The following is a 23,170-nucleotide window of genomic DNA, read 5'->3' on the forward strand; positions in this document are numbered from 1 at the left end:
GGTTGTATTGTGTCCACTGAGTGATAGCCGCTAGACTGGTTCTCCCTTATAATATACTGGTCACATATCCACCAATGCAGTGGATCTCAAACGTTTTAATTTCAAGGACCCCCATAACCCTGAGAGTTACAGACCCATAAGGGTCCTTTTGGTACCCCCTCAAGGAACCCTGGTAATCCCTGGACCCCAATTTTGAGAAACACAGTGATTAGCATGACGAATGTCATGCTAACCACTTAACACCCTATCTTATATATACAATTTGAATCCTGCGCCATGTCGGTTGTCAGTATGTATGTAGCCAGTGTGACGTCATATGACATCACGGTCGTGACATCACGATGAGACACGCCAGTGTGACGTAATCTCACGACAGCATGACATCACATCCTACCTATAAATAGGTAGGATGCACCAGTTCGACGGCTTCCATCCTCAACACAACCCACGCCGACGACCCTTTACACAAATAAACTGCTAACTTCATCTCCTGCGATTTCAACTATCTTTTCACATTGTACACCACTGCACACTCCCCACAGGTCTGCCATACCAGGTCTGAGTAATCACAAAGTGGGTTTTGGTCATTGGAGAGGTGATGCACGTCACCTCTTTCTGAAGTGGGTACTTTCAAAGCCTGCCGTGGATTTAGGAGAGCACAAAACTCTCTCTCACACTGTGAGGTGCCTGTAAGGTGGCACTGCAAAGTGAACGACGCGTCACGCTAGACGTTCGGGCCGCGTAGTTTTATACAAGCACGAAACCAGTATGTGAGCCACGCGCTAGCCTGCGGCTAAGCCAACGGCCAACCCTTCAGGGGCTCGTTAAGTGAAAATTTCACCCCGCCTCCGGGATGGGTTAAGACTTGAGAGGCCCGGGACGGACCTTTATTTCCGACCACGTCCGCGGGAAGGAGGGAGCGTTCGTGCGTCTCGCCGCCGTGAGCGTGTGTCTGTCTGTCTGTCTGTCTGTCTGTCTGTCTGTGTAAAATTGGCCAGTTTAACAGTGGTTAGTTGGCACAAGAAGAGCAATGATTCTCGTAGCTTTGTGTGTGTGACGTCACATTGTCATTATTACATTATGAGTTGCTACAGGCTAAACGTGGTTAATCGTCCTCCTAGTAACATTTTACTCTCAATTTGTCCCTGCTCTGAGAGAGTGTTCGTTAAGTGACTATAAATAATAAATGCAACAGGGATTTTGCTGGTTCTAAAGTGTAGTCTTTATAGGACTTCAAGTGTAGTCAGTGAAGTGTGCATTCAAACATTAAAGTGCTCGAGGCTTTTGGAATGGGTGTTTGAAAATGTTATCTTTGTTGTCGGCCTTAACTAACATTATTAGGGCAGTATCACTGAAACACAAGACATGATGTCTTCTTTGTCGTTTATTAATCTTGTAGAAAAAGATCAAGCCCACACTGCTCACTGGCACTCAAAACATTTCAGATGAGCCCAATACACCTGTTGGAAAGACATATTCAAATTATAAAACATGTTTTTATTCATTAGAGACACATTGGGTATATAACCTTGTGAGTTATCATCATGAATTGAACTGCATATTTTGATGTGTACCTTTTTGTATCGTTGTTTGTTGTACTAACGTTTGTCTAGGTGTTCAAATGTTTATGGCTATGGCTGTTTTGAGCTTTTTGGTGATTATCCATTTGGCTTTATTCATGAACTGCTGTACATTTAAACTGTCAATAAAATATTCAATCAATCAAAAGAGCACTTCACACCTTTTCAACCATATCTTCATATAATATATAATTGGTCCTCACTAATGCTCATTATAAGATGTCACCATTTCTGTCTACTCACGCTGTGAGTCATTAGTGGTGCTGTGGACAGTTCTGAAACCTGCCTAACGATGACATCATCAGTGGGGATTCCAAGCTAATAGAAACTTAGCCTCGTTCCTGGCCGTTACTCATCTCCGAGGAGAAAAGCTTGGTCATGACCTAATGCAGAGAGTGTCTGTAGGGGCAGGACTTCCTCATATGTTTTTCCCCTTGTTTCATTCACGGAGAATGTGAACAGATTTGTAAAGCCTCAACGTAGTTTTGTTGGGTGGTACTTCCGTTTAGACACTCAACCGACACTCAAAGTTTGAAATCTTGTTTGAAATGGCCAAACTTGCCCACCGATGATGTCACTGGTAGGCAGATTTCTGTCCACAGCCCTCCTCTGAGACACAGAGTAGACAGAAATGGTGGCATCTTATAATGAACATTAGTGAGGACTAATTATATGAAGATAGGTTGGAAATGGGTGAAGTGGTCCTTTAAAAGGATTAAACCAGGAGGAAGACACTGGAGCACATCTTCTTTTAAATATTTTTGCTGACAGGCAGAAACCTTTTTTCTCCATATCACAACTTCTTTTTCGTAATTTAATGCCCTACTTCATCAGAGAAGAGCAGCGCACAACAGTAGTGACAATAGCAGATCTACTATTTTCACTATTTTTTTAATATATATATATATATATATATATATTCTTTTTTAATAATAATGAAAAAACAACAGTTTTGGACATACAAGGTTTCCGCCTGACAGTGACCTGTCCACATGCCCCATGATGTGGTTACAATCCTTTCTGTTCAATAAATGTTAGAGACAAAAAAAACTTCTTGCCTCAAACAACATCCCAGCATACTTGCTGACATTCATTGCAATTATCAAAAGCAAAGCATAAATATAGGAATGGAAATTCAGCAAATAAATGGCTCACCACCACAACTGTCAGCCTCAGAACCCCACCTCGCCTACTACTGTGAAAGATGACATTTGTTTCTCTCTCGGTTTAATGCATACTGTAACTTACCATATGGGTAAATGTTCCTTTAGATACAGTGGAGCAGGAACATGTTACCACCGCCCATAAAGAGCATTATTAGTCATAACTTGTGTGTGTGTATGTCTTCCCAGATGTATGTGACATACACAGTGCAGGCCAAGGGGACCCGTCTAGCCAAGCCGGTGCTGTCTCTGACGCTCGTATGTCTGGCCTTCCTGACCGGACTGAACCGCGTGGCAGAGTACCGCAACCACTGGTCCGACGTCATCGCTGGCTTCATCATCGGCATCGCCATCGCCACCTTCCTGGTGAGACCACACTATATACAGCAACAGGTTTAGAACCATAATACCAAAAACATCATAATTGTACACATGTTGTGCTTTCATGCTGTTTCACAAATCCCACATTTGGACTTGGCCTAACAACACATACATTTTTGTTTTACTTGCTTGTTAAATGCCTGAGGATGGGATAGACACAATATATATTTCACCAATTGAACCCCAGCATCCCTATTCTGGGGGGAACATTTGCCAAAAACAGCCGATTTATAAGCTGTCAACAACGCATCGCAAAAGATTTGGTGCAGAGTGAACCAGTGTACCAAGTACAGTTGACTTACAACTCATGTCCGTTTCACTAAGGCTAGAGGGTTTAAGTGGTTAAAGGGCAAGACCACTTTGGTAGAGGTTTGGGTTGTGTAGTTACCTCACCATGATGTGACTCCAAAGGTGGTCAAGAAATAAAAAATAATTGCTGCATTGATTAGAAATTGATAATTCAAAATATGCTCCCCATTGACTTACATTGTACAGTAAAAAAGCTCTCAAAGTCGCTCTTTTAGCATGTAAACGAATTTAAACAAAGTCGATTCAGACAATATAGAACATCACCAAACCCAGTACTGTTTTTTTTTTTTTTATAAAAATGTTAACTTACTGTTGATTTAGCTATTTTTATTAGAAAGAAAACCTGGACTGGATCGACGGATTCGGATCCGGATCTTCAAATAGTAAAATCATCAGGAAGTTAACATTTTTATAAAAAAAATAAACGGTACTGGGTTTGGTGATGTTCTATATTGTCTGAATCAGCTTAGTTTGTGTTTGTTTACGGGCTAAAAGAGTGACTTTGAGAGCTGTTTCAGTGTACAATGTAAGTCAATGGGGAGCATATTTTTAATTATCAATTCCTAATCAATGGAGCAATTATTTTTCATTTCTTGACCACCTTTGGAGTTACATCATGGCAAGGTAACTACACAACCCAAACCTCTACCAAAGTGGTCTTGCCCTTTAAAGGCATATTATGTGACTTTGCCCTGTTTACATAACAAAACAAAATGATTTACCCATCATTTCCCTCTATACCAGCAGTCATCAGCCACTGGAGCAGTATGGTGGTGTTTACCTGCAGAAACACATTGCCCTCTTGCTTTAGGTGTTTTCACTGTTTGTTTTGGTTTTCCCAAAAACATCTCCGTCGACCAAAACAAACGGTTAGAAGACCAAAATACAGAGATAGGGCAATGTGTTTCTGCAGGTAAACACCATGGCTGGTAACAGCTGGTATAGAGGGAAATGATTGCTATTTCTTTTGTCTTTTCTTTCTTTGTTTAGTTTTTTTCTTATTATTGTTTTGTTATGTAACACCAATCTGGGAACCCATCGTCAAATAAAAAGGAAAAACAGCGCCCTCTGCTGTTTTTCACTTGTTCATTTGGCTCTGGGCGGAGCTGTACGGTGGACCCGTGCTCAGGGAAACCGGGGTTTTGGTCTGCCTTCAGCCTTTTACTTCCGGTGGTGCGACTATGTTTTCATTCCCACTAACAATATTTCTCCACGGAACACTAACACCATTTCTCCCAAAGAACATGGATCGTTTTGGTTATAAGCCCACTTGTTTCTATGATGAAAGAGCAAGTTAAAATGTTACTAACTTTCCGTGTTTTGTCGGCATGTTTTTATTGTTTAAGCTAAGCTGCTAGTTGGTGCTAGTAACACAGATGACAGGACGTTCGAGCACAGCCACGGTTTGCAGAGCGTCGTTAAAAAAACTAGACTGACATGGAATGTCATATACAGCTTGGCTACCAATGTAAAGAAAACAAGTGCATCTGTGTCTGTCTCAGGCGCACTATATTGTTTCAGACGATAGAAGCAGGAGTGGACGAAAATGTATTTTTTTCGGGTGACGTCACATCCGTCCATTCCTTCTCTCAGAGTCAAGGGATCATTCCTAAGTTGTGTTAGAGCGCCCTCTTGTGAAATTTTCAAACAACGTTTTGAAATGTCCTTGGCAGGCAATGTGTTAACATCTTATTTCTATTGGACTTGATTTTGACACAGTGCTCTGCACACAATTAAGCTCAGACAGCTGGAACTTTGGAACTACCTCTGCAGTGCATCAAGGTCGGCGCTTCCTTCCACACAGCACTGGCTGCTACCAATTCAAGCGGCTGCGTGTCTATCGATCTTTCCAACCCATTAGTTACCCGTGTCTTTCCTGCGTTACTTATAGTCAAGTATTGTGCTGTGTGGGAGGATGCATGTTTCAGTCTGAGTGCGTAGCTGTTTTCCATTAGGACACAGTGGACCTTGTGAATCCGGTGGATGCGCAATCAGTGGTAATGCACATACTGTAATCACAAGTTCTGGAATAATCATATACCCTTCCGCCTCCCTCGAGCTCTGATTGAAATGGCGTCGTTTCATAATCCTCTCTTGTAGAGAGACAGGGCCTCACCGATTTGTACGTCACGTGTTGTTGCTGTAGGAGCCGAAACCTCGTACATATCTCCATATTTCAACTTTGGATTTACCTTTTTTTTTCGCAGATTAATGCCTTTTGTTGTACGTGAATGTCACACAAAAGTAGTGAAAATAGCACATCCACAAGCTCACGTTGTGCTATTTTTACAGTTGTATTAAAATAACAATACATACAAGGTTTACATCCAACAGCGATGATGATGTTTTCTCCAGGCGGACAGACAAAGAAGCATTGTATAACGGTATGTTATTTGTCCCAGTATGGCACCCATCCGTGCCTCTGCTTTTTATATCCCCCCCCCCCCCCCCTCTGGTCATCCATTGTTTATAGCTGGTGGGGGACATGTTTTATCCTTGCTTCTAGTCAGACTGAGTTTAATTCATGAATTACCTTTTGGAAAATAAAATATGTTGTGATATAGGCATCACTAACTCTAATGAACACAGTGTGGTGTGATGTGTTGGGTTTTTGTTGTTGTTCTCTCTTACTTTTACTTTACTGGAGTATTTCCATTTTTCAATACTTTCACTTCTACACCACTACATCTCAGAGGCAAATATTGTCTCCACTACAATTATTTTTTTAAACTTTAGTTACTATATTTACTTTTACTTTATTACAAAACATACATTTACCACTTCAGCACTTTATAGACTTCGGCAATTTGAAAATAGCAGATCTACAAGCTCACAACGCGTCGCGATCCGAAGCGTTGTGAGCTTGTAGATCTGCTATATTCAAAAGATTTTTATACATTTTGAAAACGCGTAACGAGTACTTTCACTTTTGGTACTCTAAGTACATTTTGATGCCAACACTTATGTGCTTTTACTCAAATACATTTTGATTACCGGACCACACTTAATTCTCTTCACTTTTCCTGTAAAGTCCCCCCCTTTATTGTCATGCCTGATTTGCCTGGTGTGAACTGAGGCCAATTCGCACCTGGCACCATATCACAAGTTGGTAAATCCTGCCCCCCCCCATGTCTAGGACAATGCAGGGACAATCCACTGATGTTCCACTGAAGTGCCAATGGCAGGCTCTCTGAAACTTTGGAATGTCAAACCTATACAACTAGAACGAGCATCAGACAATATTGTGTCGCCACTGAGCGACTGGCTGGATGTTAGTCACATACACTACTTCACTGGTTCTCAACCTTTTTTCGTGTCAAGGACCCCCAAAATGATATGTATTTGGCTGCGGACGCCCCATCTCAAAAATATGTTGTGCCAAGGACCTCCAGAAGCAAAGATTTGAGTCTAAAATTATCACTATAATACTAATATTATTCAAAGATTTGCAAAAAATGTCATGATTTTTCAAAAATAGCAGATCTACAAGCTTGTATATCTGCTATTTTTGAATAGCCAAGGTATAAAATAGGTATGGTTAAAATGATTGTGACGCTATATATTAAAGGGGCTACACCATGAATTTCATTTTTTTTTAGGTTTTTAGTATTTTTTGGGCTCCCCAGTGTCTCTTGTACCCAAAACATTTTTTTTTTTTAACATTCAGTCATTCATGCTCATTTCATGGATTTCCTGAATGGGCGTGTCTGAACAGGCCATTTCAGAATGGCTGTGCAAGTGATGTCACTTGCACTGATTTTGCATTGACGATGGCCAGACAGAATTGCTCAGTAGCTCCCCCCTGCCCAATAGGACGTTTTGGTATTGCAGCTGAAAAATCTTGGAATGACAGACAGTCAGATTGTGAGAAAAAATATCTGGGTGTTTTTTAGGCTTACAACCTGTTTAAAACGTATTAGGGGGCAATATTTATATATAATATATTTTTTTTTAATTCATGGTGTAGCCCCTTTAACTAATTGGTTCTCTACCTTTTCTGGATCTGGATCAGGGACCCACTTGAAAATGTCAAAAGCGTTTGCACCCCACCTATATGACCACTTAACTTAAGTGGTCCAACCCCTAAACCTAACCTCTAATGGCCTAATCCTATAACCCTAACCCCAACCTGAACTCTTTTCGTAATTGTAAAATCCACAAATCTCCATTTCTCTTGTGAGGACAAGGACAATTGTCCTCAAAATCTCTATTTCTCAAATATAGTAACACACGCACACACGCGCGCACACGCACACACAACAGTATCCGCTCAGAAATTCCCTGTGACTGACTGTCAAGCCATCACAAGAGGGGGTGGGTCCGTACAGATCCAGTTCTCACCTCCTACACACACACACACACACACACACACACACACACACACACACACAGTACTCATCTCCTTCCTACGCACACAACCCCTCGGGTCACGTTCCAACATTACTCCTTCACGCTCTCGCTGTGCGTCCTTGCCAAGAGGCTCGTCCTGCTGAGTTAGAGAGAATCTCCCTACAGCCTGATCCTGGGGAATCCCTGTAAAGCCAACTGTGTGTGTGTGTGTGTGTGTGTGTGTGTGTGTGTGTGTGTGTGTGTGTGTGTGTGTGTGTGTGTGTGTGTGTGTGTGTGTGTGTGTGTGTGTGTGTGTGTGTGTGTGTGTGTGTGTGTGTGTGTGTGTGTGTGTGTGTGTGTGTGTGTGTGTAGAAGGATTCTGCCACTCTTTCCATCGCTGTGAGTGGATAACGGTGGAGGATAAGTCACGGATAGGGAAGACTGGCTTGGCTCAACTAGATGGAAATGTAGCCGTCAGCAGAATATTACACACACGCACACATGCACACACACACACACACACACACACACACACACACACACATATATATATATATACTATCGCTGTCTCTCTCTTTCATATGAAGTGACAGAAGGACAAGGTTATGGGAAGTTCTCTATATCCAGCATGTGGTATGCTGTAATGGTTTATCTGCCAGTCAGTGCCTCACTATTCCTATACTGTAGCTCTCTATCCACTGTCCACTGTGCTCGTAGAGAGGCTTACTGAAAGCACAATATCCCTTTGGTATAGAGGTTTGGGTTGTGTAATTCAGTGGCTCTCAAACTTCTTCATATCAAGGACCCAACTATTTTCAAATAACCAATGCACTGTATGTGGTTAAAGATGCACACGTTGCGGCCATAGCTGATTGGTTAGTGAGCCCGCCTAGGAAGCCAGAGCCCCTGGTCGTCCCAGGTACGGGCAGGCCAGCAATGCATCAATGTGTGTCCCTGAGCAAGACTCTTAACCCTAACGTAATTGCTCCCGAGCGCCGCACAATGGCTGCTCACTGCTCCTAGTGATTATAGGATGGGTAAATGCAGTGGACAAATTTCACGTATGTGCAATATAGTGACAAAAAACACCCCAACGAGTGGGGACCAATATTATTATATATTATTAGCTGTTACACGGATAGCTCTTGTATCGCTCTCTTTCCGTTTTTGAGCTCCCGATTGCATTTGTTTCCCCATTTCTGATTTGTAAACACGGTGAATGAAATCACTGTTACTTCCAGGTAGAAGGTATGGCAGCCGGTGTGGCTTCTCGTCAATGCGGATTGCGGAAATAATATGTAATATGTATTGATGGGGATATAGTCCTATACATAATATATTGAAAATGACCAAAGCTATAGTAGAATATGGATTTACTGTAGGCTTACTAGGTTATATGTAATATGGGCGGCTATTTTTTTATATATGAAAAATGCAAATTATCTCACTGGTATCAGAAACCGCAACATCACCGATATCTTGAGTACACAGTAAACGCAACGTAGTCTTCATCAGTAGCACCAGAGCAACGAAGAACATTGTGATTAGTGGACTGATATCGCTGTTGTTGGGCAGAAACCTTGTATCTCCAAATTTCAAATTTCAAGCCCTACTTCATCATACAAGACTGTCACACAAAAGTAGTGAAAATAGCAGATCTATAAGCACCATTGCGAGGCGTTGTGAGATTGTAGATCTGCTATTTTCAATATATATATTGATATTTTGGGCATACAACAATTCCACCCGACAACAACGATATGCTGTATTGGTCGTCCTGTAGTCATGTTTGTTTGGCACTTTGCAGCCAAGGTAACAGGACTGACAGACTGAGCTGATGTAGCCTACTTTGTACTGTGTAGGAGGAATAGCTGAATACTCATTTGTATTGCCTCTTGTGTACAGTCGTGGGAAGTAACAAAGTGCATTCACTCAAGTGCTGTACTTTAGTTCACTTTTGAGGTACTTGTACTTTCATTGAGTATATCCATTTTTCGGAACGGACAGACGCTGACACAGACACACACACACACACACACACACACACACACACACACACACACACACACACACACACACACACACACACACACACACACACACACACACACACACACACACACAGCTGCATTTGCACACACTGCGCTGTGAAATCCGGGTCCAATTGAGTCCAAATGAACGCAGAGGATTGTACTGTTCATTGGGGCCATGTGCAGCACAAGTGACAATGACACAGGCTCTGACACGCCTCGTTTCCTAGCTGCACTTGAAACGAGCGAAGACAACGAAATGGAGCTGTCAAGCTCCCTTTATGCTGCCCCCTCTAATTTCTTTCGCTTTCTCTCTCTCTCTCTCTCTCTCTCTCTCTCTCTCTCTCTCTCTCTCTCTCTCTCTCTCTCTCTCTCTCTCTCTCTCTCTCTCTCTGTCTGTCTCTCTGAGGGAGGCCAATGGGGTTTATTTCTTTTTGTCCGTTTCCATTATGCTGTAGAACCAATAGGTCTGTGAGGAGTTGGAGCAGAGTGGAGAGCAGGGCTTCCATCAGAGGCTTTCACCTTAAAAATAAATCAAATAATAATAATGATGAATTGATTTTACAGCAGCTGCCTTGCCTCGGAGTTGCATGAAGTACTGTACTTGAGTATTGTGTTTACAATTCTTTACAATATTTTTTTTACTTCTACTCCACAAACACACTAACCACTTCAGCCATATATATATTTGAAAATGGCAGATCTACAAGCTCACAATGCGTCGCATCTATTTTCATACATTTTGAAAACTTGTCAAATGGGACATTCTGCATAATTAGTACTTTTACTTTTGGTACTTTAAGTATATTTTGATGCCGATACTTTTGTACCTTTACACAAGTACATTTTGAATATGGGACTTCTACTTGTAACAGAGTATATCTACATTGCAGTATTGATACTTTTACTTAAGTAAAACATGTGAGTACTTCTTCCATCACTGCCCTCTAGACTTAGTAAACTCTACACCAAAAATCTCTTATGGATGCTGGGGGTTCAAGTGGTTAAATTGGTTAAGGTTGGAAGCATCCTCGCTGCTCAGTGCTTGGTTGGTTTGACTGTATTTATTTAATGGATTTATCTGGTATAAAATAAACCGCCTACGATGCGTTTGCGTGGCTTGAAAGAAATACAGAAAAAAATTAAAGAATGAATAAACAAATAGACAAACACAGACTGGACTATTCCAGCATCAGTTTCCTGATCTGACTTGATAAACCGTTGAATCATTAGAGAAATGTTACAGATGGAGTCTGATCCGGGAACAAGTTGTCAATTTAACGCTTCGCGGAAAAGCCATGCAGAATGAGCATTTCTGCAGAACCGCGGACTCCCATCTGAAAATGTTTTGTGCCAGAAACCCCCAGAAGCAAAGATTTGTTTAAAAATATATATATTCAAAGATTTGCACACATTCTCACAATGTAAAAAAATAGCATATCTACAAGCTCGCTATGAGCTTGTATATCTATTTTGAATAGCCAAAGTATAAAATGGTTAAAGTGGTTAAAATGATTGTGATGCTATATTAACAATTTTTGCTGGGGACCCCCTGGTACCCCCCCTCTACATATTACATTTTCATCCTCCTTTTACTTAGCTGAGAAGTAGCTAAAGAACTGCACCACGACTTCTCATTTCTCTCGAACGCAGTGCAGAAACTAGGGCGCTCTGTAATTAGTAGGTGTTTAATGTCTGTTAAAGCCTAATTCATGCTCTGTAGTACGAAGGTGTCACTTGCCAAAAAAGCACAGATCTGCAAGCTAACAACTCATTGCGGTGCGAGGCATTATTAGCATGCAGATCTGTTATTTTTTCTTTGCCAAGTGACACCCTCACATGATGGATTAAATTAAGCTTCACAGAAGCATACACAGTGCACTGTAGTCACACTCAAACATGTGCTTAGTACCAGTGTTGCCATGTCTGCTTGTTATGAGCGACTTTTTGGGCTATTTTTTTCTGTAAAGTAGCTTGTAAATATTGGTAGTTGCGGGTTGTTGTTTTTTTGGGGACTTGTTTCTAAACTGTAGTATTTATTTGGGCTTGCTTACTAATGTTGTTTAAACCAGCGGTTCCCACATTGTTTTCATGTCAAGGACCACCAGATTAATATGTACCGGTAATTGTCCATCTGAATTTTTTTTGTGCCAGGGACCCCCATACAAGATGTTAAAATATTCAAAATATTTCACTTTTTTCTCAATATTTTTTTGAAAATAGCAGATCTACAAGCCCATCGCGACACGTTTTGAGTTTGAGATCTGCTATTTTCAAATAGCCGATGTAAAGTGGTAAAACGTATCGCCTAGTCGCTTCTTTTGGGCTTGTTTTCATGGACCTGGCCGCTTGTTTCTCTTGCAAAATCTGGCAACACTGCTTAGTGCTCACACAGGCGGGCACTCTGCACACACGTGCCAACACATGCTGTGCGCCAGTATGGCAGATATTTATAGCCACGTAGTGTAATATGCTAATCATGTGCTAATGTTATTTCTGTCGGTTGCCAGCGACACACAAATATTCACTGGCTTTAGAAATCTGAATCTAATTTACTTTTTAAATTTTTTTGAATACAAAATTGAAGGGCTTAGGTAAGGATTTAGAAGGCGTCTTTTTTTACATCAGCCTCAGGTCTAAATGGGATAAAGAAGTGGGTGAATAGAGGATAGGGGTAGAGCAGGATAAGAAAAGAACAGAACACATCAGGATACAAAACGGGTCAAATAATCAAAGACATACTGTACAGTGTACACACAGTAGTACAGTATGCAGATGCACATGATGTTTAGAACATATTAGCATCGTACGCAGGTCGTGTGCACGTGCTAATAGGAACATTAGCGTCATATCGTCTCTGGCAGGTGGAAACCTCATATGTCCAAAACCGTTACTTTTCAGGACTCAAATTCAAAAACAGCGCGCACCGCGTTTCGAGCTTGTCGATCTGCTACTTTTGATGCTTTCGTGCGACGCTGTAGTATTATCAAGTAGGGTGTTAGGGTGTTAAAATATGGACATAAGAGGTTTCTGCCCGACAGAAACAATATGCAGGTGTAAACATAACACGCGGCCCTGAGGAGGGGTTAAAGAAAGTAGCAGCATGTACAGGGTTCTCAAGCTGCACACATCTGTTGGCAATGGCTTAGACAGCAGATTTTGAGGATCAAACCATTCTGGTTTGCACAGATGGATGGATTTCAGATTGTAATTCTTGACAGTGTATTTTGATCATGACTTTCCAACCATGTCTAAGAAGCCTATTGCTGTAAAATAACTTTTTTATTTTTTTTTACCCGGGGACGAGACGTCTAGATTAGAAGAGGGTCTGTGAGTCTTTAAAAGTTCTGTCTGTCTTTTTGTCTGAGCGTCTATCCGGGGCTGGTATCGCAAACCACTGGACCTTCTCTTCTCTTCTCTTCTCTTCTCTTCTCTTCTCTTCTCTTCTCTTCTCTTCTCTTCTCTTCTCTTCAAATTATTCTTATTATCAAGAAGCACTGAACAGACACCTACCTCCCATTTTTGCAGGGACGTGTTGTTCAATCTAACTATTCTCTCCACAACAGTTAATGGTATTATGCTCCTATGCTCGTAGTGTTGGTCCACAAGGTGGGTTAGGCTGTTGCAAATAAATAGATATTGAATGAAGCCTGCTCATGTTCAGCAACAGAGAACATACTGTATATGCCTTTAGAAATGTATAAAGAGAGAGAGATTTTAACCAGGAGCCACTGGAGAGGGCGAGAATGTGGAAGATGGAAGATCTTACATTAGCACACACCAACACACTCAGTGTGTGTGTGTGTGTGTGTGTGTGTGTGTGTGTGTGTGTGTGTGTGTGTGTGTGTGTGTGTGTGTGTGTGTGTGTGTGTGTGTGTGTGTGTGTGTGTGTGCGTGCGTGCGTGCGTGCGTGCGCGCGCGCGTTTTTATTCCCTCTGTTGCAATTGATCCTTTCAGACTGCACATCAAAGCCAGGTTGTGTTCATCATTAGGCCTCATGTAAGACCAGCATCCATCGTGCCTCGCCACAGGGAAATGGCTATACACACACACACGCATGCATGCCCTTACACACTCACTCTCACGCAAGTGCGCACGCGCATACACACACACGGCCGTGTTAACGTCAGAATGGGCCCTAGGCAAAAGCCGATTTTCGGGCCCCCTAGTTCAACACATAACTTTTCATGGCTGGCTATTACATTATATTACCTTCATTCGGAGTTGGTGCTTCGGTTTCTTTTTTTCCCTCTTGTTTTGGATGTAGTCACAGTCTAAATGGCCACAACAAACTTTGGACACCCGTAGACAACAGAAGCCAAGAAAGTAATCCATGAAAGCTTGACGAACTACATTGCGTCATTCTGTCTCGCTGCCTCGACCACACCCCCACCTATAGCCATTTCAAGGCACAGCAAGTTTTTATGCAATAATTAATTAATTTCTCAGTAGGTCTGTATTGTCTTATAAAAAAGGAAAAAAGAAAGGGATAAAAACAAAACAAACGGGTCCGTTTTCAGACAGATGTGTCTCTGCAATGGACAGTAGCTTACAGACTCGGTAGCCTATTAATATGTGAGCATATTGCTGGTGGCACTTGTGCTGGTGGTTATTACAGTATGTTTAGTAAACACTCCTGAATGGAACTGTGCTCTGAGAGACGGTCAGCATGTCTTGAAGCGTGCACTTGACGCCTCCAGTGTGGCTGCACCCATAGTAAAGGGTACGCTTGAATTTGCAGACCTTGTGTGGACATTTGGCCCTCACAAGTATAGTAATAAAGTACACACACTCACACTCGCACTCTCTCTCTCTCACAAACACACAACATTCTCTCCATTGGCATCTGACCCCCTCCGGTGTGTGTGTTTGTGTGTCCTAGGTGGTGTGCGTCGTGCACAACTTCAAAGGCAAGCTACTGCTCGGCGAAGACGTGCCGTCGGAGCCGCTGCCGGGCAGCGGCGCCACGGGCATGGGCCGCGTAGAGAGCCCGCTGGAGAAATACATCGCCTCACAGGTGAGTAGGACCAACCGACGCACACTCACACCCGTTCCGTCAAAGCGGGTGACGGCTGGCCTTTGGATTTGACCAATACGGCGCTATTTGACGTTTTGGAGTGGAGATACCTGCGACATCAGATGCTGACGGGGGGAAAACATGATGATTTATGATTCTGGCCCTATCTGGATGCAACGTTCGGCACGCCGACTCGCTCGCCTATAACGGCTCGCTCGGCCGTGCCTCTCGTGCCTCAAGTCCGCTTAAGGTGGCGCGCCTCCGCCGTTTTACTGCCACTGACGTAAAAAACGTATTTCTTTCCAATTACCAAATCTGCCACTGATGTAAAAAACGTAATTTTGAAAAACGTTGATTTTATAAAGATCTCACCGTCCTTCATCTCTCGAAGTGATACATTTCATTGTAACACACCCGGATACGGAAATGACGTCAATCGAAGATTTCCGTTTCCGTCTGCCCCCTGTTTAAATCTTCCCCTTAAACGCCATTATCTCAGCTTTGTTTTTCTCCGCCGTGCTCCGCTCAGACGCGCTGTTTACAAACTTCTACTACTAGAGAATGGATTGTCGCGGATTGAAAATTTGCTCTCTGGGCCACTCACACGCCTACCCTGTGTGTCTACAAACAGTTGTGTAAACGGCTTGTTTACACAACAAGCTATTTTTGAATGTGAATCCTGAAAGGTTACAATTTTGGACATATGAGGTTTCCACCCGACAGAGACAACATGTTGGTAGGACCTGTCACAATTATTACATAATCGTATGATCGCACTTATCAGAGATAATCACAATACATTTTTGCATAATCATCAGAATCGTTTCCATTCATCTGTATACAGTACATGCATATGTTGAAAAATAGCATTTATTTTCCTTTTTGAAAGTATGAAATGACTAAATATGGCCTATTTTTGCCATACAGTAGATACATACAGTACATTATTCATTTTGAATATTTATGTCATTTGTCAAACCAGCCCTGTGGAGTTTTTGTTTACAATGCCTAAATGCCAAGCAGAAATGTAATTTGTATTTACGTTCCCATGTTCAATGCCAAAAACTCAAATCAATTGGTAATGCAATCATTAGTGACAATTAATCGTCAAGTGAAATGTCATGATAGCCCTACAGGTGAATGCAGCAGCGATAGGGCCGGGGAATGGAGGACCGCATCGCAGAACGCCTCACAACTATGCCATCCTGAGCATTTTATTTATTCATCCTTGAGAGTTGTTTACGCGTTTCTCAATTTTTACACTCTCAGAGTTCAATTAAAGGTAGTCTAAGTGGTTAAAAGAATTTTTTTGTTTGTTTAAAAGTAAAAAAACATGTCTTAATGAATCCATCCACCCTCCGAATTGGGTGGGTGGATTACCACAAAATGACATCACTGAATAGCGGTGATACGCAGTGAGTTGGTCACCTCAGCACACATAGCTGATTTTACTCTCCACCCACCCACCCCTCCAATGGCACGTTCAGAAACCAGAGGTAGGTGGGGTCAACCCAAAGGAGTACGATGGTGTTTTATCAATAAGGAACTTTAGGTGGATAAGTGAGTTTGATGGGTGGATGGATTCATTTGGTAGAAGCCTTCGGAACCAGAGGAAAGCGGGGTCAACCCGTACGGACAACAAAGGAGTATGAAAGGTGTCTTGTAAATAAATTTAAAAAATCACACCTAGTGTGAAGTGGGCGGTGTGTGGTCATCACAACATGACTCACTTAAAAAAAAGGATAAATGACTTTTCTTTAAGTCCATACTGCTATTCATAGGGCTGCACATGTGTCATGTGTTTCGCTAGCCAATCACAGTCCTGAATTTGCAAAGTCAGCCAATCACATTACAGATAGTGGTGATGACAGTGTGATTTTTTATTCTCTCCGCCAGGAGAGTTTGTTTTCACTTTCTGAAACTGGGACTAACATTGGTCAAGCCTCACGTGACACGTGACAATACGGTGAAATAGTGTGATCCGATTGGCTAGTGACGTATAGCGGCCTATAAAATACATATGTCACTTTGAAAGTGTCTGTGCCACTTTCAAAGTGAGGTAAGACAGTTCCAACAATCCTGCATGCAAAGCAGATACTTTAATTAAGCTAAAGCCTCTCTAGATGGGAAGGCCTCGATCCTACAAATGCTTAGTTAACAGCTAGGCGCCCAAGCCAGCGAGCATGATTTCGAGTTGACATGGCTGAGAAATGGACAGATAGGACACTTACACAGACAGGAGGGATAGGACACTTACATAGACAGCAAACATCGGACACTTACACAGACAGGACAGATAGGACACTTACACAGACAGGACGGATAGGACACTTACATAGACAGCAAACATCGGACACTTACACAGACAGGACAGATAGGACACTTACACAGACAGGACGGATAGGACACTTACATAGACAGGACGGATAGGACACTTATACAGACAGGAGGGATAGGACACTTATACAGACAGGACGGATAGGACACTTATACAGATAGAACATTCCCAACATTCCCAACACAAGTCTTCTGGCGGAGAGTTGTGCTCCGAGGAGCACTTTTTCTAGTTTATTTTCTTATCGCCCATAAGAACTTTGTTCTGATGTGTTATGGTAGCATGTAGCCCCCTCACATGCAGTACTGTCCACACACAGAGGAAGGTGGGGTCAAGCCGTCCGGACATCAAAGGAGTATGAAAGGTGTCTTGTCAATAAAAATGTAATCTTTTTATTTTGTATCGCTCTTTGTTCTGATGTCTTCTGGTAGCATGTACCGGTACATGTAGCAGAGACAGAGAGCAGTGAGGAGGAAGGTTCTTGTCTCATCAAAGAGTGGCTCCTGTCCTGCGCACAGTGGCTCCGGGGCCTGCCCCTGTTCCAGCGTGCCTGCCCCTTTCTGCGACACCCAAAGTATATAAACAATGAACGCATGACAAAAAACCCTCTGGATCAGTGGTTCTCAAACGTTTCCCCATTATAAAGACCGCCCACAACTCTGAGAAGGTGCAAAATGGAACCAAATGGACCCGTAAGGGTCCATTTGGTTCCATGTGTGCACCCTCTCAGAGTTACAGACCTGTAAAGGGTCCATTTGGAACCCCTTCAAGTATCCCAATGGGTCCCTGGACCCCACTTAGAGAGCCACTGCTCCAGATGTGATTTGCTCTCTCGGTTTCTAGGTCAAGAGAGGATAAGGAGGAGTCCTTCCACTGTCCAGAGCGTTTGCTGCTCTTTTCCTTCTCAAGGCTGTTGTGTACTCCAAAAGGAACTACAACTCTTTTATGCTTCGGCAGAGCTCAACAAAGTTGTTAGAGGGAGACCCACCCATTGTTCATTGCTGGCAGAATCAAGCCTTGGGCAGAATGCAGAAACAAAAACAAAAAAAATCACGACCACCATAAACTTCTGGCCAATCGCACACAACGTTCGGCTAGTGTAGGTGTTCGGCTAGTTACACAATCTCAGAGGTACAAGAAATGCCCAACAGAAGGTCGTCAAGGCAGTGCTTAACTTATTGGCCTGTCAAAGCCGGGAAAAAAGTTTGTCTTAGCCTGGAGTATGCTGCAGCCTCCAGTTTGACCTCCGCTTTGAATCCCAGCTCTTCTGGGCTTCTTTTCTCCACTGTTACTTGTTACCGTTCCAAAGTTTGCTGTGTTGTGTGTTTGTGGTGAGCATTTATCTCTTTTCCTTTCCGACAAAGAGCGGGAAAATCTCACATCCACTCTAACAGCCACGACTCTATAAATAGCTTGCCATGAAGACGCCTGGGAGGCAAAGGAACCACAGTGAACAAAATGTCAGGGCAGAGTGACACAACCTTTTGAAAAAGAACATAATAATAATAGTAATAATAATAAAGCTGTACTTTTTGGGTTGTCAGTGACTCAAGCAGTGACTCAATGTCCATGTATTTCTCACAAGCACATGGCTGACGCACAGCTTGAAGATGGCACAGTCATAAACCAATTAGTCGCTATGTATGATCCCTGAAAAATAATAAACGAGCCAAGGAATTTGCTTTTTCTGGGATTGTTGCTGATGATTGAATTGTTCACTCCAGGTTTGTTTGTTTGTTTGTTTGTTTTTTGTTTGTTTGTTTGTTTGTTTATGGGGGGGGGGGGCTTTCTTAACCACTTAATCACTATACCTCTTCGCACGATGAATGCATTTGCTCAAAATAGCGACACCAGAGTTAATGTGGTTAACGTTTTTTTTTATTGACCATTATTTAAAAAAAACTCCTGCCCTCAATTATTTTACATGCTGTTTTCACAGTGACAGTGACAATGTACAGTAGCATCAACTTGAATTGCTTCTTGTCAACACATTGTCACGTTGTTGCATCAAAAAGGTGAAACATCTGGTCCATATCTGACCATTGGGCACACACCCATTTGACGCTACGGGTCTATATCTCTGGTATTAAGCGTATCCGACCAGCTCAACGCTGGGCACGCCGCACGGCACTCCCTCGGGTCGCCAGCAATGCGCGTGCTGGGTTTGAAGTCGGTCGGACGGACGGTTCTTGAGATACGTGAAGTACATACGGACACACCCGACATAGACACAGAGATTTCGGACATTTATCGTAAGATGAGGCTGTTGGGTCAGTGTAGAGTTTGGTGTAGAATTGTATAGCACGATTCATCAGCCTCTATGTGACCGGCTCTGGTTTGGTTTCAGATATGGGGACCTGACAAGAGCTATATGGCTGCAGAAGTCGATTACCAAGGTACTAGCTGAGCTAGCTGAGCTACAGTTTAACGCTCGTCCCTCCCTGCTTAGCAACCCTACACAATGCTCCCCAACCCACCCGCACCAAAACACAACCCTCTGCATGGCTGCTTCTAGCTCCCACCCAACACACTGCTGTACTGCAACCACTGTGTACTGTATACTGCAACCACTGTGTACTGTATACTGCAACCACTCTGTACTGTACTGCACTCACTGTGTAATGTACCACTATAACTGTGTACTTTACCACTGCACTGTGTGTGTAGTGCAGGCTGTGCTATAAAGGAATTACCTCAGGACTCTGTCATGTACCTTCAGGTGATGTGTTTAGCCATTGTCGATCGATTATTTTGTCTTGCCTTACCACAAACCCTGTTAACCAAGTACAAATCAGGCATTACACACTCGCAGCCATGCAGATTAAATAGATTAGAAAATCAATGCCTGCGGTGCTTGCAAGCCCTCAGCTGGGCAATTAACCGGAAATATGTCAAAACATCAAGACATTTAGAACCCCATGTAGGTTAGGTTAATTGAATAATTTAAAAGAAGGTTTTGTTTGTTGTATATAATTTAGTTGGACACAACTAAATTGATTAGTCTGATTAACCACTTAAAAGACCACTTCACCCATTTCAACCTATCTTCATTATAATTGGTCCTCACTAATGCTCATTATAATATGGTATTTTTGTCTACTTGGTCTGTGCTGTGGAGAGTTCAGAAACCCGCCTACCATGACATTATCGGCAGGCAGGCTTCTATTTATTTGTATTAATGCGAAAACAATGGCTTCTATTTCAGCATCCAAATTTTCCATGAATAGAAAGCCTGCAGTTTCTATTAGGCGGTTTCACTGGTAGGTTGGTTTCTGAACTGTCCACAGCCGTCCTCTGAGACACAGACTGGGTAGACAAAAATGGGACCATATTATAATGAGCATTGGTGAGGACCAATTATATGAAGATAGGTTGAAAATGGGTGAAGTGGTCCTTTAAGCTCTGTATTATACTTTGTTGTACAGTGGTAGCTTGTAGTATAATCGTGATATTGATTTGGAGTCATATCGCCCAGCCCTATAACCACCACACCTCAAAGTAATAGCTGTAAATTTCACTAGCCTAAAGATTGCTGCCGACCTTGCCAGCCATTGATCGAATACTATTTGAAATGATCGGAAATAATGCTGTGCTTTTTTTGTTTTAGCTTGGCTTGTGGAATAGACTGGCAAGAGTTTGAAGTGAAGCGGAAAGCCCTCGTTCAGATGCAACCGCTATGTCTTTTATATTACCCCTTAAACCCTCTGAGATGGCACTTTTTTCTCCCTCTACACCTAATCTCTTTTCACTGAATGTACCCCCCAGAATAGGGATGCTAGGGCGCAAGTTAATTATTGTTGAAATAAGTTCTGTGGCAAATAAAAAGTTCATGATACTTACATGTTTTGTTACGCAACATAATCTTCACGAATTAACAACCGTTTTATGATTTATGAAGCTTAAATTAAATCACCAGCATTGAGAAGCTACCGTATGAACAAGCTACAACGTGGTCACGTCTTTATGTCTTGTCGTATGATTCGGTATGATGACGTGTAATGTCCCGACAACGTCTTTAGTTTAATTTAGCCATGTGTTAGCGAATGCCTTTTCAAGACACGTAGACGCTTACAAAATGTACAAGTGGGGTTTCTACTAAGGTATATTCTGTCGTATAGAACAAAACGTGAAAAGCCCATAAACCTGTGTTTACTACATTAAAACATTTAACCTAAACCCCATAAAAAAGAACATAGACTTAGAGGAAGCCAGGAAGTGCAAAATGCTAACTTGTTTCCGGGTTTTGGGACTACAAACTTTGCCACATTATCCTGATTGGTTCTTTTATTATTATCTTTTCAGGCTTGCATGGGTGTGGTGCTGGTGCAGTGACATTTTCTGACATGTTGTTGCCTTTACATTGCATGATGGGTAAACATGATCAGTCTGCCATGTCAGTCTGTCTGTCCACTGTGTCTCACATGTGTCCCTGTTTGTCTCTCGCTCTCTCTCTCTTTCTCTGTGTGTGTTCGTCCTTACAGAACCACATCGCCTTCGCTGAGGTCACATGATGTGGAGTCGGCCGTGTGGCAGACCCACTGGACGTCCACGCTCTTCACCATCCCTGCCGGTTATGGAGCGCAGCCTCGCTAAAAACAACAACAACCCCATTCTGCTGTGTTGTATGTCTGGTTCCGCTGTTATGTCGCTACAGTGTAATGTGTTTGCGCCCCCCGTCCTCCCCCGCCCCCCGTCCTCTCCAGAGGTGGGTAGAGCAGCCAAAAAACGCAGTCAAGTAAATGCAATGTTACTTGAAATAATAGTGACGCAAGTACAATTAAAAGTAGTCATCCAAAGAATTACTTGAGAAAGAGTAAGTACGTGTCTAGCAAAAATGCTACTCATGTACTGAGTTACTTTGAACGATCTGATTTTGGTGTCTATCGGAATGCAATTGAAATGTCTAAAATGTCAAATTAAAGTATTCGACTAATAGAAATAAACTTTGAAAGTAGGCTACCATGTGCAACTTCAAGTAACAATCAGAATGCTGCAAAGTCATTTGAAAAATGTTACTTTTGGCCCAAATGTAAAGGAGTAAAAGAAACAGTTTCTTCTTCACAAATGTATGTGAAAGTGAAAAGTATGTTGCATTAAAACTACTCTTACAAGTACAATTCATTCAAAAAGTTACTCAAGGAAATGTAGCCGAGTAATTTTGTACCCACCTCTGCCACCCCCAAACTCCCTGTGTGTCAATTGCAGCTCAAGAAAAAGACACAGAAAAAAAATAATCTTTAATTGTTTGGTGGAACAAGTGGCTTCAGATTTTCTATTCTAAACCTTATTCCCTGAACTGTTGCCTCCCAGAATGAAGCACCATTCAGCATAAAAGTCCTAAAGGGGACTTGGAAGAGAAGCATACATGTTTCGTTACGGGTTTCGTTTGGCTACTGGGTGTGTTATAAACACAACTCTAATATGACAAGCGGATCTTCAGCAAGCAAGCCGACTGTGGGGAAAAGATGTCTCGGGATTGTCCTCTAGACAGAGAAAAAAATATGCTTTATAGCAGTGATTTACACTATAAGGGGCCGTGTTCACAGAGAGCGCCTTTTGAGCTGGCAGCGCCTGTCTGCCATGCTTTTCTATGGTAGAGACGCGCTGGTGCGCTCCTCTAACCAGCACGAGCATCGCTGCTTCAGCACTCGAGACGACCATTGTTTGGTTTCCAGCGTTTCAAGCTGGAAACAGTTCAACTTTTGGAGAGGAGCGCTGCTCTTTTGATCCTCTTGGCTGTCTTGGCTGTTGATCGGTTTCAAACACACAGCGTGTCAATAAACAATGCGTGCGTACTCTATGGACATCATGATATCCAAGGTGTCTCTCCGCTCAAAAAACGGTATCTGTGAACACAGCGCCTAAAGGTCAGTCCTCAGAGTTAATTTAACTCTGAGATTTACAGACCCAAAGGCGTCGATTTGGACCTGTTGAGAAACAGAGATTTATATCACGTATTAATGTGTGTTCCCGTTTGAAATGTTGTTCTGGTTATTCCTAAGGACTTGTATTTAAAGATAGACAGA

The 23,170-nt window shown here is 42.4% G+C and overlaps 1 protein-coding gene across 1 annotated transcript in view; it reads left to right on the forward strand.

Moving 5' to 3' along the window:
• LOC311038960 (phospholipid phosphatase-related protein type 5-like) overlaps positions 1 to 21,655 on the forward strand; it is a gene marked incomplete at its 3' end in the record, with an annotated part of 127,915 nt that extends 106,260 nt beyond the window's left edge. Inside the window, exons 4-6 of the mRNA XM_084048591.1 lie at positions 2,933 to 3,109; positions 14,675 to 14,809; positions 21,626 to 21,655. Of these exons, the coding sequence (XP_083904717.1) occupies positions 2,933 to 3,109; positions 14,675 to 14,809; positions 21,626 to 21,655 (342 nt within the window). The remainder of the gene's footprint in view (positions 1 to 2,932; positions 3,110 to 14,674; positions 14,810 to 21,625) is intronic.
• Positions 21,656 to 23,170: the final 1,515 nt, after the last annotated feature.

Source organism: Gymnoscopelus microlampas (assembly GCF_963454915.1).
Source record: "Gymnoscopelus microlampas genome assembly, chromosome: 22".
NCBI lineage: Eukaryota > Metazoa > Chordata > Actinopteri > Myctophiformes > Myctophidae > Gymnoscopelus > Gymnoscopelus microlampas.